The 14993-nt window shown below is 35.6% G+C and overlaps 1 protein-coding gene across 1 annotated transcript; it reads left to right on the top strand.

Annotated features, from left to right (window-relative positions):
• The first annotated feature begins 6 nt into the window (after positions 1-6).
• Positions 7-13511, top strand: LOC148602122 (uncharacterized). The gene is made up of 8 exons (XM_088555174.1): positions 7-336; positions 2483-2677; positions 5962-6221; positions 7292-8417; positions 8925-9093; positions 9480-9760; positions 11415-11564; positions 12096-13511. The coding sequence occupies exons 1-8, from the start codon at positions 208-210 to the stop codon at positions 12156-12158; spliced, it is 2373 nt and encodes a 790-aa protein (XP_088411300.1). The 5' UTR covers positions 7-207; the 3' UTR covers positions 12159-13511.
• The last annotated feature ends 1482 nt before the right edge of the window (positions 13512-14993 follow it).

Here is a 14993-nt window from a genome sequence, read left to right as displayed (position 1 = left end):
GAGTGGAATGCCCGTTTAATAGCATCGAAACTCACCACTCATTACATTTACGTGTAAATGGATTTTTAATTTTAAAATGCTTTATTTTCATGTTGGAATTGATAAACATCAAGTGATTTCACTTGTATTATTAATAGTGCGACATTTATTGTCTTGCATGTAGTTCCGTGAGAAAGGAAATTGTCAACACTTATTATAGAAGTTAACATGGGATCTGGCCCCAGTAGTAACAGGCCTAATACGAGGCGTCAGACAACTCCTAAAGTTGTTTTGGTTCGGGATCAAACCTCCACATCTCAAGACGACCACGATGAAGATGCAACTATTGAGGATAAGGTAATGCTATAATGTTTTGCATGCGCCCGTTTTAGAGGCGGATCCTCAGATTTTGAATGTGAGGTTCAATGTATATTTTGGAGTAGTATTGGCTCATTGTTGCCCGAATTCTGCACAAAATAAAAGTTTTTACCGACGTATTGTGTCGTACCTTCGTTGATCCCTCAATCAAACGTTCGTGCGTTGAATTCCTTTAAGAATGAATGTTTCGCTGCTTACTAGAGGTAGTACTGATCTAACGTTAGGTAAAAACGTACGAAGAAAATATATTTATTTTTGATTATGTCTTCACATTTATTAAAAAATCAACAAGATTTCTGATCTAATATTATGAATGTAAAATCTGTATCGCACAAAAATAGGGCATTTCCGTGTCCTCTTTTATGTTTCTCGTCAGTGTGTACAAGTATTTCTGAAAGTTTTTTTTGTTGTACTGTTGTTTTTCTTTTGTCTTTTTTATTGTCCTGTTAAATCTAATTCCAAACCGTATTTTTATATACATAATAATTTAATGCATGCCCTCAATTTTCTACTTAATGTATTATATATATTATTGTTGGGAGAAGACTTCGTAAGTTTGTACAATTGCGATCACCTCTAACTTCTCTTCGATTCTGGCAGGAGTCGTTGCCATTTAACATTTCTAAACTGTCAGAAATGACCCACGACACGCCTTAACAGGGTCTGTCAGGACTTTAGGCATTGTCAAGCTCTGTCATGGGTCGTGACACTCTCTGTCAGGAACTGTACTAGGTAGAAATGAGACGTGGATTAGAAAAGTTCCTGACAGATCCCGACAGATTATGACAGTCACTAGCTAGAGAAAACTTCTCTGACTGAACTACATACAATGCATATATGTGATTCCGAAAAAAGCGTAGCACCCGAATCCAGATTCGTACGACGGGAAGGAAGTCTTTCAATGTTTGAACTTTTTTTCTTAAAATTTTTGACCATGATGAGCTATAAATATAATTGGAAATTCAATGTAATTTAAGACATTTTTTTCCTAATCGGATTATCTAATTTACATTACGTCAAGCAGTTTGTATTATTAATTGCGAACTTCCAGATCTGAATTACTTCACGCAGAATAGATAAAGTGTTGGGAAATGTCCAGGGGTATGACAGTTTAGACCAGCTTTTCATATTTTATTTGTCACGACCCTCGACAGTTTCTGTCAGGATCTGTCAGAAGATAGGGCAAAATGTGTCCGGACCCAGGACAGCCGCTGTCAAACACTGTGAGGATCTACCAGGATTTCTGTTCTATCTGCTGTCGTAGAACAGTTTTCCTGACAGATTCTGACAGAATTAAAGAGAGGTTAGAAGTGATGGCAACTGTAAAACTTGTCCTATCCCTTTTGTGAAGTCACAAATACAATTAATATTGTAAATTTAACATTTTAAGAGATTTTTGGCATAATCTTTAACATGTATGTTATCTTTTAAAGGAGGCTCTATTTCATTTTCTGTTGTTTTTTTCTCATGTTTATTTTTTTTCAGTGTTTATTAATTATAAATTTTTCAACCGTTAAAGGGGTAGACGGACGTACAAAGTAGCATGTGCCTCGGAACAGCTGAATAGATATAAATTCGCCACACGCTGGAGAATTAATTAAATATCTTGTCGACCCGCCACCTTTTCAACCGCCACGATGGTCTCGTAATAATGTGTTCGTTGTGAGGGGTGGAGGTAATGGATTCTACCATCGACCGAGTCATATGACTGTACAAAAAACGTCACAACTTAATAGTCTTTGCTTTTCGTCCAATTATGTGGTATATTTTAGAGTGGCGGCTAGTTGGCTTAGCCTCGGATTCATAACAATGTATCCGAATGAGGTCAAATTGTTGATTCTGTGAGATAGCACATAAAAACAGAGTACGCATCAAATACATGTACCTGCCATATCTGCCAATAGTAAAAAAATCCTAACTTGCGTATGGTAGTATTTGACACGTTCCATAAGTGTGTATATGTATTCCTTAGCTGGTAAAAATTAATAGTTAAAAATGTTATATTTTAGAGAACTACATGTAATACATGTAACTCTTTGATCTAACAATTTATTTGAAAGATATATAACCTTCTACTTTTTAAAAATTAAATACAATGCCATGATTTTAATATGTTTAAATCTAGATAAAACTACAACCGATGAAAGACTACACAGAAGAACCCAACCCAATAACAACAGATGCCCTACAGAGAAAACTAAACATGAAGAGTGTTGTTAAACGTGTACTGATCAAGAACGCACTTAAAGAACATTACATACTGGCTAGAACTTCCGGTAAAGCAGAGGATTTAGAGAGAATAGACGCCCATGCTGTTAAGGTACAATATTAAAATTTGACGACTTGTGAAGCGTCTTCAAATTAACTCTCTTTTCATGAATTTTTTCAAATATTAAAACTAGAAATGAAAAGAAACAAACAATGACAAAGAAAAGACAACAACAAAATCAACAAATAACAAACTGATAATTAAAATGTCTTCCTCAATAACATGAACATGTCGCAAGTATTCATATGTTCAAATTCCTATTAATAAACAATGTCCTATCAATCAACAATGTCTTGTCGGACAACAATGTCCTATAAGAAAACATTGTCCTATCAATCTACAATGTCCATTCAGACAACAATGTTCTGTCAAACAACAATGTCCTATAAGAAAACATTGTCCTATCGATCTACAATGTCCATTCAGACAACAATGTTCTGTCAGACAACAATGTCCTATCAGAAAGCATTGTCCTATCGATCAACAATGTCCATTCAGACAACAATGTTCTGTCAGACAACAATGTCCTATAAGAAAACATTGTCCTATCAAATAACAATGTCCATTCAGACAACAATGTTCTGTCAGACAACAATGTTCTGTCAGACAACAATGTCCTATAAGAAAACATTGTCCTATCGATCAACAATGTCCATTCAGACAACAATGTCCTATCAAAAAGCATTGTCCTATCGATCAACAAAGTCCATTCAGACAACAATGTCCTATCAGAAAACATTGTCCTATCAATCAACAATGTCCATTCAGACAACATTGTCCTATCAATCAACAATGTCCATTCAGACAACATTGTCCTATCAATCAACAATGTCCATTCAGACAACAATGTCCTATAAGAAAACATTGTCCTATCAATCAACAATGTCTATTCAGACAACAATGTCTTGTCGGACAACAATGTCCTATAAGAAAACATTGTCCTATCAATCAACAATGTCCATTCAGACAACAATGTCCTATAAGAAAACATTGTCCTATCAATCTACAATGTCCATTCAGACAACAATGTTCTGTCAGACAACAATGTCCTATCAGGAAGCATTGTCCTATCGATCAATAATGTCCATTCAGACAACAATGTTCTGTCAGACAACAATGTCCTATCCTAAAACATTGTCCTATCAATCAACAATGTCCATTCACACAACAATGTCCTGTCGGACAACAATGTCCTATAAGAAAACATTGTCCTATCAATCAACAATGTCCATTCAGACAACAATGTTCTGTCAGACAACAATGTCCTATCAGAAAACATTGTCCTATCAATCAATAATGTCCATTCAGACAACAATGTTCTGTCAGACAACAATGGCTTATCAGAAAACATTGCCCTATCAAACAACAATATCCTATCAAAAAACTATTTCTTACCAGACAACAATGTTCTGTCAGACAACAATGTCCTATCAGAAAGCATTGTCCTATCGATCAACAATGTCCATTCAGACAACAATGTTCTGTCAGACAACAATGTCCTATCAGAAAACATTGTCCTATCGATCAACAATGTCCATTCAGACAACAATGTTCTGTCAGACAACAATGACCTATCAGAAAGCATTGTCCTATCAATCAACAATGTCCATTCAGACAACAATGTCCTATCAGAAAACATTGTCCTATCAATCAACAATGTCCATTCAGACAACAATGTTCTGTCAGACAACAATGGCTTATCAGAAAACATTGCCCTATCAAACAACAATATCCTATCAAAAAACTATTTCTTACCAGACAACAATGTTCTGTCAGACAACAATGTCCTATCAGAAAGCATTGTCCTATCGATCAACAATGTCCATTCAGACAACAATGTCTTGTCGGACAACAATGTCCTATAAGAAAACATTGTCCTATCAATCAACAATGTCCATTCAGACAACAATGTTCTGTCAGACAACAATGTCCTATCAGAAAACATTGTCCTATCAATCAACAATGTCCATTCAGACAACAATGTTCTGTCACACAACAATGTCCTATAAGATAACATTGTCATATCAATCAACAATGTCCATTCAGACAACAATGTTCTGTCAGACAACAATGTCCTATCAGAAAGCATTGTCCTATCGATCAACAATGTCCATTCAGACAACAATGTTCTGTCAGACAACAATGTCCTATCAGAAAACATTGTCCTATCGATCAACAATGTCCATTCAGACAACAATGTTCTGTCAGACAACAATGACCTATCAGAAAGCATTGTCCTATCAATCAACAATGTCCATTCAGACAACAATGTCCTATCAGAAAACATTGTCCTATCAATCAACAATGTCCATTCAGACAACAATGTTCTGTCAGACAACAATGGCTTATCAGAAAACATTGCCCTATCAAACAACAATATCCTATCAAAAAACTATTTCTTACCAGACAACAATGTTCTGTCAGACAACAATGTCCTATCAGAAAGCATTGTCCTATCGATCAACAATGTCCATTCAGACAACAATGTCTTGTCGGACAACAATGTCCTATAAGAAAACATTGTCCTATCAATCAACAATGTCCATTCAGACAGCAATGTTCTGTCGGACAACAATGTCCTATAAGAAAACATCGTCCTATCAATCAATAATGTCCATTCAGACAACAATGTTCTGTCAGACAACAATGTCCTATCAGAAAACATTGTCCTATCAATCAATAATGTCCATTCAGACAACAATGTTCTGTCAGACAACAATGTCCTATCAGAAAACATTGCCCTATCAAACAACAATATCCTATCAAAAAACTATTTCTTACCAGACAACAATGTTCTATCAAACAAAAGTGTCCTTTCATTCTGCATGTACAATGTTCTGTCAGAAAACAGTGTCCTATATGAAAACAATGTCCTATCAATAATAATGTTTATCAGCTATTAATGTTCTATCAGAAAACAATTTCCTGTCAGAAAAGAATGTCCTATCAGCCAACAATGCCTTATCAAACAACAATGTCCTTTCAGATATATCAGACAACAATGTTCTATCATTACAGCAGAGATATCTCCATACATATTGTAAAGTTCGACATGAAATCAGTATTTTTTTCCGATTTTTTATTGTTTATTTTTCTTAAAATCGTTTATATTTTCAAACGCAAAATACATATATATGTACTACACCCACGGTTAGGAAAGAGAGTGAATAAAGACACTTGCAATTGTTTTCTCTATTTTTTTCAACAACATGGATGCCTTCGGAAATTTCCGACCAACATATTCATAGTATTTACAGATTTCAACCAAGGTATCAGTAGGTATGGAAGTTATATGTGAGTTTTATGGTAAGTGAATTATTTTGTGTTTTTCCCAGGCACCGAAGGAGGTGTTAGATACATTCGAACACCTTGTAGAATATTTTGACGAACCATTACTAGATAGAAACGACAGAGCCCAGATGTTAGTTAGATCTTTCCTAGTCTGGATAGGAAGTCAGCAAGCCGAGAATTCTGAAACAGACAGGGCTGACAATGTCGTGCTAGAAGAAGCATCAGGAAAATCCCCGAGTTTTTTACTTGGTTTACTTAAAGCCAACTTTACAACATGTTTGACTGTTTTCACACTGCTCTGTTGGTAAGTAATATACAGTGTTTACTTCAAATACATTTTTACATATAGCTAACTCCCTTCGAGTGCAACATGTTCTCCCCCTGAAGTGCATGAATGACATACAATAAAAGTTACACAGCAATAAATGAATCAAGCCATATAGTATATATTATGTGTATAAATTCCAGTTTTGACATTAATACTTAAGTAGATCGGTCAGGTAGCAGCAGCAAGGTACACTTACCAAATCAGTGATCTGACTAGTATATGTACACCAGACTCCAAACCTATGGTGTTTTATGTAAAAGTGCTCAGGTCAAAGAAATGCCAATCTAAATGCTGTAGTTCAAAGAAAACTTTATAAACTAAAATATAGACAATCAAATATTGTTCGTGTAAATCGGCATCGCGTTGAATTTAACATGAAATTGACCCGATTATTATGTGAAATTAACATAATATGAACTTCCTGTCAAAAAATGCACGTGAAGGCTCGATTCACATCACGTGAACTCTTTCATCAATTTGTTTTATTCAATTCATGTGAAAATCATATAAAAATCATGAAAATCATTTGAAATAATTTCTACTGTGTAATACAAACCACAGAAAACCGGAATTTTCTTCTTTCAATGTTCTGTAACTGCAGGTTTTTAGATTTACAAAGCCAAATATGTAATAATAAATCGATTAAGAATACACAGGGGTTGTAACAATACATTGTCAAAAGATATTAACACGTGGTACATGTATACATGTCCCACATGCATGTACATGAATTAGATGATACATCCTGTTCAAAAGTATTCATTTCATTTTAAAGATCCCGAGACATGAATATTAAAGGACAATGAAAAAATATAATCTAATCTGTTTTTTAGCTTTGTCACGCTGTTATATATGTACCTGATGTGATAGTTAATTTACGTTTGCCATAGGCCTGGTCCTCATAAGGTTAAACGTTGTACTACTCCAAATCGAAGTCATAGGGATAATATTTGTAATAGGTGATTTGGTTATATTTATATGTTCATCGCCGACACTTCATATCAATTTTATATTTAAAACGAGCATGTCTACATGTTTATTCGTAGGAGTGCTGGCATAAAATGCAGGAAGATTTCAGGTTTAAGCAGATCATCAGGAACTGAGGAAGGGGAGGTAATGCAGTCATCATGGGCAGCCGTTTTGATCAACAATACTTGGCAACTTGTCCACCCTAATCGTGTATGCCGGGCAATAGCAGGCAAAATTCCTTCAACCCTGACAAAATCCTATCCTTTAGAGGATCGGGAAAATAGGGAAAATGATATTAAGGCAACATATATTGACTTTTATATTTTGTCTAATCCTGAACATTTTATTTATGAATATTTCCCAGATGAAGAAAAATGGCAGCTTCTTCCCGAACCAATATCTAAAGAACAGTTTTTTTCACAAGAACGCGTGTTTCATCCGTTATGGAGTCTCGGTATTAGAATGTTCCATGAGCATGGTCGTGATCTGACATCTAATAGTGGGAGAGCGACTCTGTCGTTTATAGCAACAAACGGATATGACGCTGATCTTATCATGTGGTATGACATTCGTTTAGTGACATCTGGTGAACACTTGGATTCTAATCAAATTGAATCATTACAAAAGTTAGTTTATATGATTCGTTCTGGGTCTTTATGGACGTGTGAGATATTACTGCCTTATACAGGAAAATATCTCTTAGACATTTACGCTGGAAGATTAGGTCGGCCTCTTTTTCGGGCATTTGAATTTGAGATCTTTTGTACAGTGTGTCACCCCGATCCGATTCCATTACCTATTAACCCTGGAGTTATCGGCCTTGGTCCCGGGCCAGCGATGCACGCTGGTGGCCTCACAAATCCGTCCTTGACATCTGGTATTTTACATGTGAATATGAGCAAAGAGTACCGTCTTAAATTTAAAATGAAGAGAGCGTGTTCTGTCAAATCTGTATTGATAGTTTCAAGAAGCATAGACGACTCTAGCGAAAATTCAAACGGAGAATTGAACTCGATCGACAGACAACCAGAATATCATTTTAAAAAGAAACAGACATATGTTGAGTTGCATGTTAACGTTTTCCCGCCAAAATGTCCCGGACAGTATTTACTAGAGATTTCCACGTCGACCGGTCACGGCAGCTTGAAGGCTGCATGTTACTACCTTCTGGTTTATGACGTTATCTATGAGCACGAAAATGAGGCAGGTTTTTTACGATAATATAAGTAATACGGTATAAAACGCCAGCGAGATGATGTACAACTTTTTCTACTTGTTATTTTGATGTTTAAACTTCCGAAGGAGATGCCCCTTCCCTAGACTTTTTCCTCACACGCACTCGAATGGATACAGTCATGTAACTGACAAGATAACACTAATCATGTATAGTCGCTTAAAAATCTTGTATATTTTCACTCTCACATGTACGTGTATGTTGAAAACTCTGGTGGTATGTAACTACATGTAACATATGTGTGTGTGTATGTATGTGTGTCTTCATTAGAACCAGCATTGCGATTTAATCAAACCATGAACTCAAATACATGTACATATATCCGACTGTACCTTAGTAAATGTTTTCTTTTTATTTAAAAAAAAATCAAAAATTTCTTAAACATAAGTTTCTGAAAACCACTGTAATTTTAAGTTTTTTAACACTGTCATCTCATTATTCCGAAGACTTAGACTTATATGCTCACTACTTTGTAGACATGTGCGTTGAGAGTAGCAAGGAAAGTATTAAGATCGGCCACAGAAGGAGGTGATATTAATGAAATCCTGTTCCGGATTCAGGACTGTGTTTGTAAGAAAATTCCGGAGAATGACATCGATATACAGATTGCTAGAGGGAGAGTTCTTGTACTCAATAATATACAAGGTACGGAAAAAATACAGTAAAACAATGTCTTTAACCCATTTTTCAGTTTTTACAAATATTTGGTTTAAACAAATGTATTAAATCTCTCTCTATTCGCTACACTGCTCCATCCGATCAAATTGATACAGGGAAGGGTCTGAAAAATTCCCCAAGATGTTAGAACTGTCAAATTTGCGAAGCAAATTGTTCGTTCCCTCCGCGGGACTCGAACTGGTACCGCTGTGACATCTATTGCAACACCGCCTGCACAAAGTCCAGCGCTCTAGACCACTCGTCGTAGGATTAATCTAGGACTGTACAAAGTACACTACATATGGTAGCACGGAACAGCTTATCTGTCATATATAAATCATATCGACAAATTTTAACTTCTTTTTCATCTCCAGGTCGAACACAAAAAGGTAGAAAGTTCAGCATTGACCCGAGACTCAATGCCACTAACATTGTCAGACAAGTCAAATATGAATCTTGTGTGAACGACCTGATCAAGGTCCTAAACAAGCTGTTAAGTTACATGGAGGACAAAGATCAGCACCTGAATCAACCACAGGGCGAAGAAATGGCAAGTTGCTCACAGCTCTCCGTGGATATTAACAACGAAGATGGTGTACATGATGTCGTACATATGATGCTGTGTTTACTGGGAAAGAACGAATTCGAAGAAAAGGTACATACAGTACGGTTTCTGTGGTTCATGTTGCAACAAGTGCAGGTAGGGACGTAGGAAACATATAAAAAAATAAATGTCGTTTATTTTAGTTTTAAACACATATCAAACAGTAAACTTAAGGATAGAAACAACAAACAAAACAAGAAGTCGAACGAAAACACACAGAAAGATAAATGTTGTAAAACAGGGCATGCGCATCCGACCAAACTTCAGTCTGTATTTCAGATGGGCCGGATATGTACATGCAAGCATCCAGTTCCTTTTCTCTCAATATGGAACCCGAAGTAATACATATACATGTAGCTGACATGTAATACAAAAATTTAATAATAAAATTTATTATAAGTTACCCTCTACTTGTACATGTAAGTGCTGGACTTACACACCAATATTCTTCTCTTGTTTCTTTCAAAGAATAATCAAGGGAACAAAGATTCTAACGGAAATCAATTGAATGTAATCCAGGTACAAAGAGACAAGACATGAAAAACAGACAAACACAACAAAGAACATAAACTAACTAGAATAATACATACAAAGTAACAAAAGTAAATGAGAAAAACGGACCAGGTGCACCGGTAGGTAAGCGTCCTTTGCTTTTCTAGAAACGCCCACTGAGTCCGGGGTAGATGAAAGAGGGAAGGAAAACTAACAAGTTGAACAAATCAGTTTTCATGGTACAGATGGAGACACCGTAGCGATCCACGAGTTCATGATGACGGCCATAAAATTTCTGTGGTGATGACTTCAATCTTGTAGCAACATTACCCTTGTCTAACGCGATATAAAAGTCTGTGTAGTTACGGCAAGCTCTTGCACAGCGTATGATTTTTTTTATATGAAAACTCCATACGCATGTGCTGAAGGAATGTAGATGCGATGTATCAAATCCCCGAAACTAGGATTGTTCAACTATAATACGTCATCTACATAGGGAAAACTGTGATTAAATGATCTAGTTCAACGATGTTTTTTCTATCGGGTAAGATTAGCTGTCAGCCTCATAAGAGTGAAGAAATAAGTCAGCAAATAGAGAAGCACAATTTATTCCTATTGGAATGCCAACCGTTTGTTGAAAACGCGTCCACACTAGACAAATATGATGTCGATAAAAAATTACATCTTCTGTATATTTGGAAAATGGTTTGGAATTACCTGGTCCATGCTTCAGTGCAGTTCAAGTTGCTCATTTGCTTCTGTTACTTTGTATGTGTGATTTTGGTTGCTTTGTGTTCTTTGTTGTGTGTGTTTGTTTTCCATGTCTGGCCCTGGATTGCATTCTTTTGATTACCGCTATACACAGCCAAAATTATTGCACATGATTTTCACACGAATTTCACATGATTTTCACCTGAATTGAGCAAATAAACTAAGTGAGAGTTCACGTGAAATTCGGGTAAATGGAGCCTTCACGTGAAATTCTCACGAAAAATTCACATGAAATTCGTGTTTAGTAAATTTCACATAAAAATCATGTTAATTTCATGTGAATTTCACATTAATTTCATGTGAAGCTCGATTAACATGAATTTCACGTGAAAAAATAGTTGCCTGTGTAACCTTGGTTCCCTTGAATACTCTCTTAAATAGTACGAGGAATCTACCGAGAATTATGTATTTATGTACGATGCATCATTTCTTTCTTTTAAAGGCTGTAGTTGTTCTGGTTAAAGAGGTTCTGACGAACCTTAAACACAACGGTTTAGTGGTTCATCAGAAGTCAATGGAAAGAACGAAGAAGCTCATTGAGGCCGTAAAAGTTATGTCCAATTCTAAAACAATTAAAATGACATATAAACGTGTAAGTATTCTGAGACAAATCAGTTCTGTTGATTTCTACTGATCGTTTTGAAAATGGTCAATGTTTATAATTGAACTATTTAAAAACCGGACTCCTTCCAACAATACTAAAATACATGTACAGTTACAAATGTACCAGCTACATACTAGCTGTATAAATGGGAAAATGTTTAGCGCAAATCCAGAGATTTTCAAAAGGGGTCCAGAAAATTGAATATTATTATTGGATATTTCGTGTCATAGTTAACAAAATTATCCAACCAGTGAGGCATTGGGTCAAAGAAATTATTCGTTGGGTTCGTGTAAGTGTCGTTAAAGGGTAAGTAATTTTATACAATGAATGAAGCAAGTCATGATCTTAATGCTGTTTATTTTTACATGTAAACACTAAGTACTCGGCTAAAAAAGCAATGGCTGTATACTCAAATTGTATATATATTTTTTGTAATAGAAAGAATACATGTAATTCATAGAATGCAAATGTTTATTTTTCACGTAATGGTTAAATATTGTTTTATTCATTTTTTTTCAGGTACATGATGTTATATCGTTTATGTCTACAATAGAAATCAACAGCACAGACTTCAATAAATGAAGAGATATTTTGTTTGATTCAAAAAACATTTTTGTATCACGGGGCGCCGAATGGGACTCTTGTGGTTTTGTACTCAAAATTCAATTTTGTAAAGACAAAAGTGAATTTTGTTCAACAAAAATGAATTCGGATTAACAAAATTTATAACATACTAAAAATTTCAATTTTGTGTCACAAAAATCAATTCTGTGTCACAAAATTCACTTTTGTGAGACAAAATGGAATTTTGTCACAAAAGTCTATTTTGTATGCAAATTAATTTAAATAATCATCTGGATTTGCAAATGAATTCTCTCATCACGATTTTGTAAGAAGATTTCTCATTGGATATTATAACCGCGGGTCTCGCAGACGCAGGTTTCGGATTACTTCGAGCAACGCAGGACGGTTAAGACCGTTTTAAGTGAAATTAAACAAAAATCAAGTTGCATTCTAGAGTAAGACTGTTTTGAAATTATTAAATTGTTATTATACGTTTTCTATGAGACTTGTTTGATAAAACAGGTTTTAAAATACGCGATTTTTCTACTATCGATTAATTGGGATTTTCCCTGGTGAATCACGTGATCATTTCCAGACGTCTTTCAACTCCACTATAAAATGCTTTTGCCCGACCTATTCATCGCAACCGAAATTGTTAAAATTTGACAAGATAATTTGTATTAATGTATTTGTCCCAAGTTTTGATGGAAAAAGAAATGAATCGTCAAATTAGCCAAGAAAATGATATTAGAAACATGTTGTGCGGTGAAATGTGTTAATCTTTCCAAGTCGACAAAAAACTATCCCTCACGATTTGTTTTTCCAGATACAGATAGATTCCTTATTTCATTCCAATTCTACTGATGTAAGACACAAGAAATTCGGTTGAGTGGAACAGGTCAGGCGAGATGAAAAACCGACATAGTACGTGTCTAACTTTCGTTTCCCTTTTGTTTACAAATGCTCAAATGATCTATCTTTAGATAGATTCATACCTTATCCACTGTATTGCAGTGAATGCTTTATTTATAATACACGTGTACATGATGCTGCACATTTTGAATTCATTTGCTTTTCCAAAGGATTCTGTAAACTAATTTGCATACAAAATTGACTTTTATGACACAAAATTGAATTTTGACACAGTATTGAATTTTGTTTCAAAAAATTAAATTTTGTGACACAAAACAGACTTTTGTCGCACAGAATTGATATTTATTACAAAAAGATCAAGTCCCATTCGGCGCACCATATGTATGACTGTGTTTCTATCCAAAAACATTCAATGTTTCCAATACACTGAAATTAATAGTGCATTGCAAAAGTTTCAACATGTAAGAAAGAGAAATAGTAAAAGCAAATCAAAAGTTTTCACTGAGTCATCTTTATCGGACTCAAATTAACAGACGCCACTGTCAGTTATACACTTATTTGTGATATTTTTTCATTCAGATTTATCGTACACGTACGTCATCAGTGAATATTAGATTATTTAATACTATTTCAACGAGAGGGAGTTTCTTGCGCTTATCTCGTCGAGCGGCTTTTCCGCGAGACGAGATGAGCATGAAAAACTCCCGCGAGTTGAAAAAATAATTGATTGATTGATTGTTGGGGTTTAATGCCCGAGCAGCAATATTTCAGCTATATTCAGGCGATGAACATGAAATGGATGATAAAATGAACATGAATGATGATGAAATGAAACAAGGGATGGGACACAAGGACAATAGGGTAGGCAAATTTTGGTTGCCACTAGAAAAACGGGGGAAGGGGGTATGGGTAGGGTCGGGCAATTTAGCCTCCTGTGGCGCCGCTCAAAGGTTCCTACTCCTAATGAATACCAGAGCAGGGTTCTTTAACGTGCGAGAAACGTGGCATCTTTCCCAACACGGTGCACCACTATGGTTTGCGGTCAAGTTTTCCGTATTATAGCCTGACAACCCCAGCATGTAACTCCAGGGATACCCCATTCCATCATCTGGGGCACACATCCCAATTGCTCTTTGGGCAGAGCGCCTAGCTCCCGGCTAGGTTTCTGAGCACTATTTAGTCGCCTTTTATGACAAGCTTAGCGCTGCTGCAGGCTTATTCTTTTGACTCCCGGACCTGCACGGGGCGAAAAAATATTTAATAATTTGTTTATCGCTGTTTTGCTAAATTGTAAGGTATTAGTTTTCTTTTATTTTTAGTTTTCTTGACCTTAATATGTAAATTTTATAAGCACTGTAAAATTTCTCTCCGGGACAATTTTTCAGCGACGTGCTACGTGACGTCACGTATGTTGTGCATCTGTGCTACACATTTTAAAAAAAAAATCGGTTAACTATGACGATCGCGTTTAAAATTTGTTAAATAAGTTTGGGATTTATTCATTCTAATCGGGGAAAATACTGTATTTAATCATTTTCTATTGTAGACTAGAAAATATTGCCACAAATAAGCCATTATTTTATACGCAGTAAACAGATGGTTATTTGGGTCATCAAAGAGTAATGAAGGGAACCAAGGTTATAGCGGTGATCAAAAGAATGCAATACAGGGACAAAGACCAGACATGGAAAACAGATATACACAACAAAGACCATAAAGTATCTAAAATCATACATACAAAGTAAAAAAAGTAAATGAGCAACTCGTACTGCACTAAAAACTGGGAGCATGGACCAGGTGCACAGGTAGGGTAAGCGTCCTCTACTTTTCTAGAAACACACTCATAAAAAGTCAAGTCTGGGGTAGACAAACGAGGAAAGGAAAACTATGGACTGTTGAATAAATCAGTTTTCATGGTGCAGATAGATACACCATAACGATCCACGAGTTGACGACCATAAAACCTCTGTAGTGATGACT

This window comes from Perna viridis, chromosome 12, assembly GCF_037379345.1.
Source record: "Perna viridis isolate PV_CMFRI_1.1 ecotype Kerala chromosome 12, ASM3737934v1, whole genome shotgun sequence".
Classification (NCBI taxonomy): domain Eukaryota; kingdom Metazoa; phylum Mollusca; class Bivalvia; order Mytilida; family Mytilidae; genus Perna; species Perna viridis.
Note: the sequence above shows the minus strand (reverse complement) of the source record. Positions and strands in the feature narration are given on the sequence as shown.

What these genes read in the sequence shown, in the direction of transcription:
- LOC148602122 (XM_088555174.1), top strand. Translation starts at nt 208, where the DNA reads ATGGGATCTGGCCCCAGTAGTAACAGGCCTAATACGAGGCGTCAGACA. An exon ending in ATGCAACTATTGAGGATAAG is followed by an intron (nt 337 to 2,482) that starts GTAATGCTATAA and finishes GTTTAAATCTAG; the next exon opens with ATAAAACTACAACCGATGAA. An exon ending in TGTACTCAATAATATACAAG is followed by an intron (nt 9,094 to 9,479) that starts GTACGGAAAAAA and finishes TTTCATCTCCAG; the next exon opens with GTCGAACACAAAAAGGTAGA.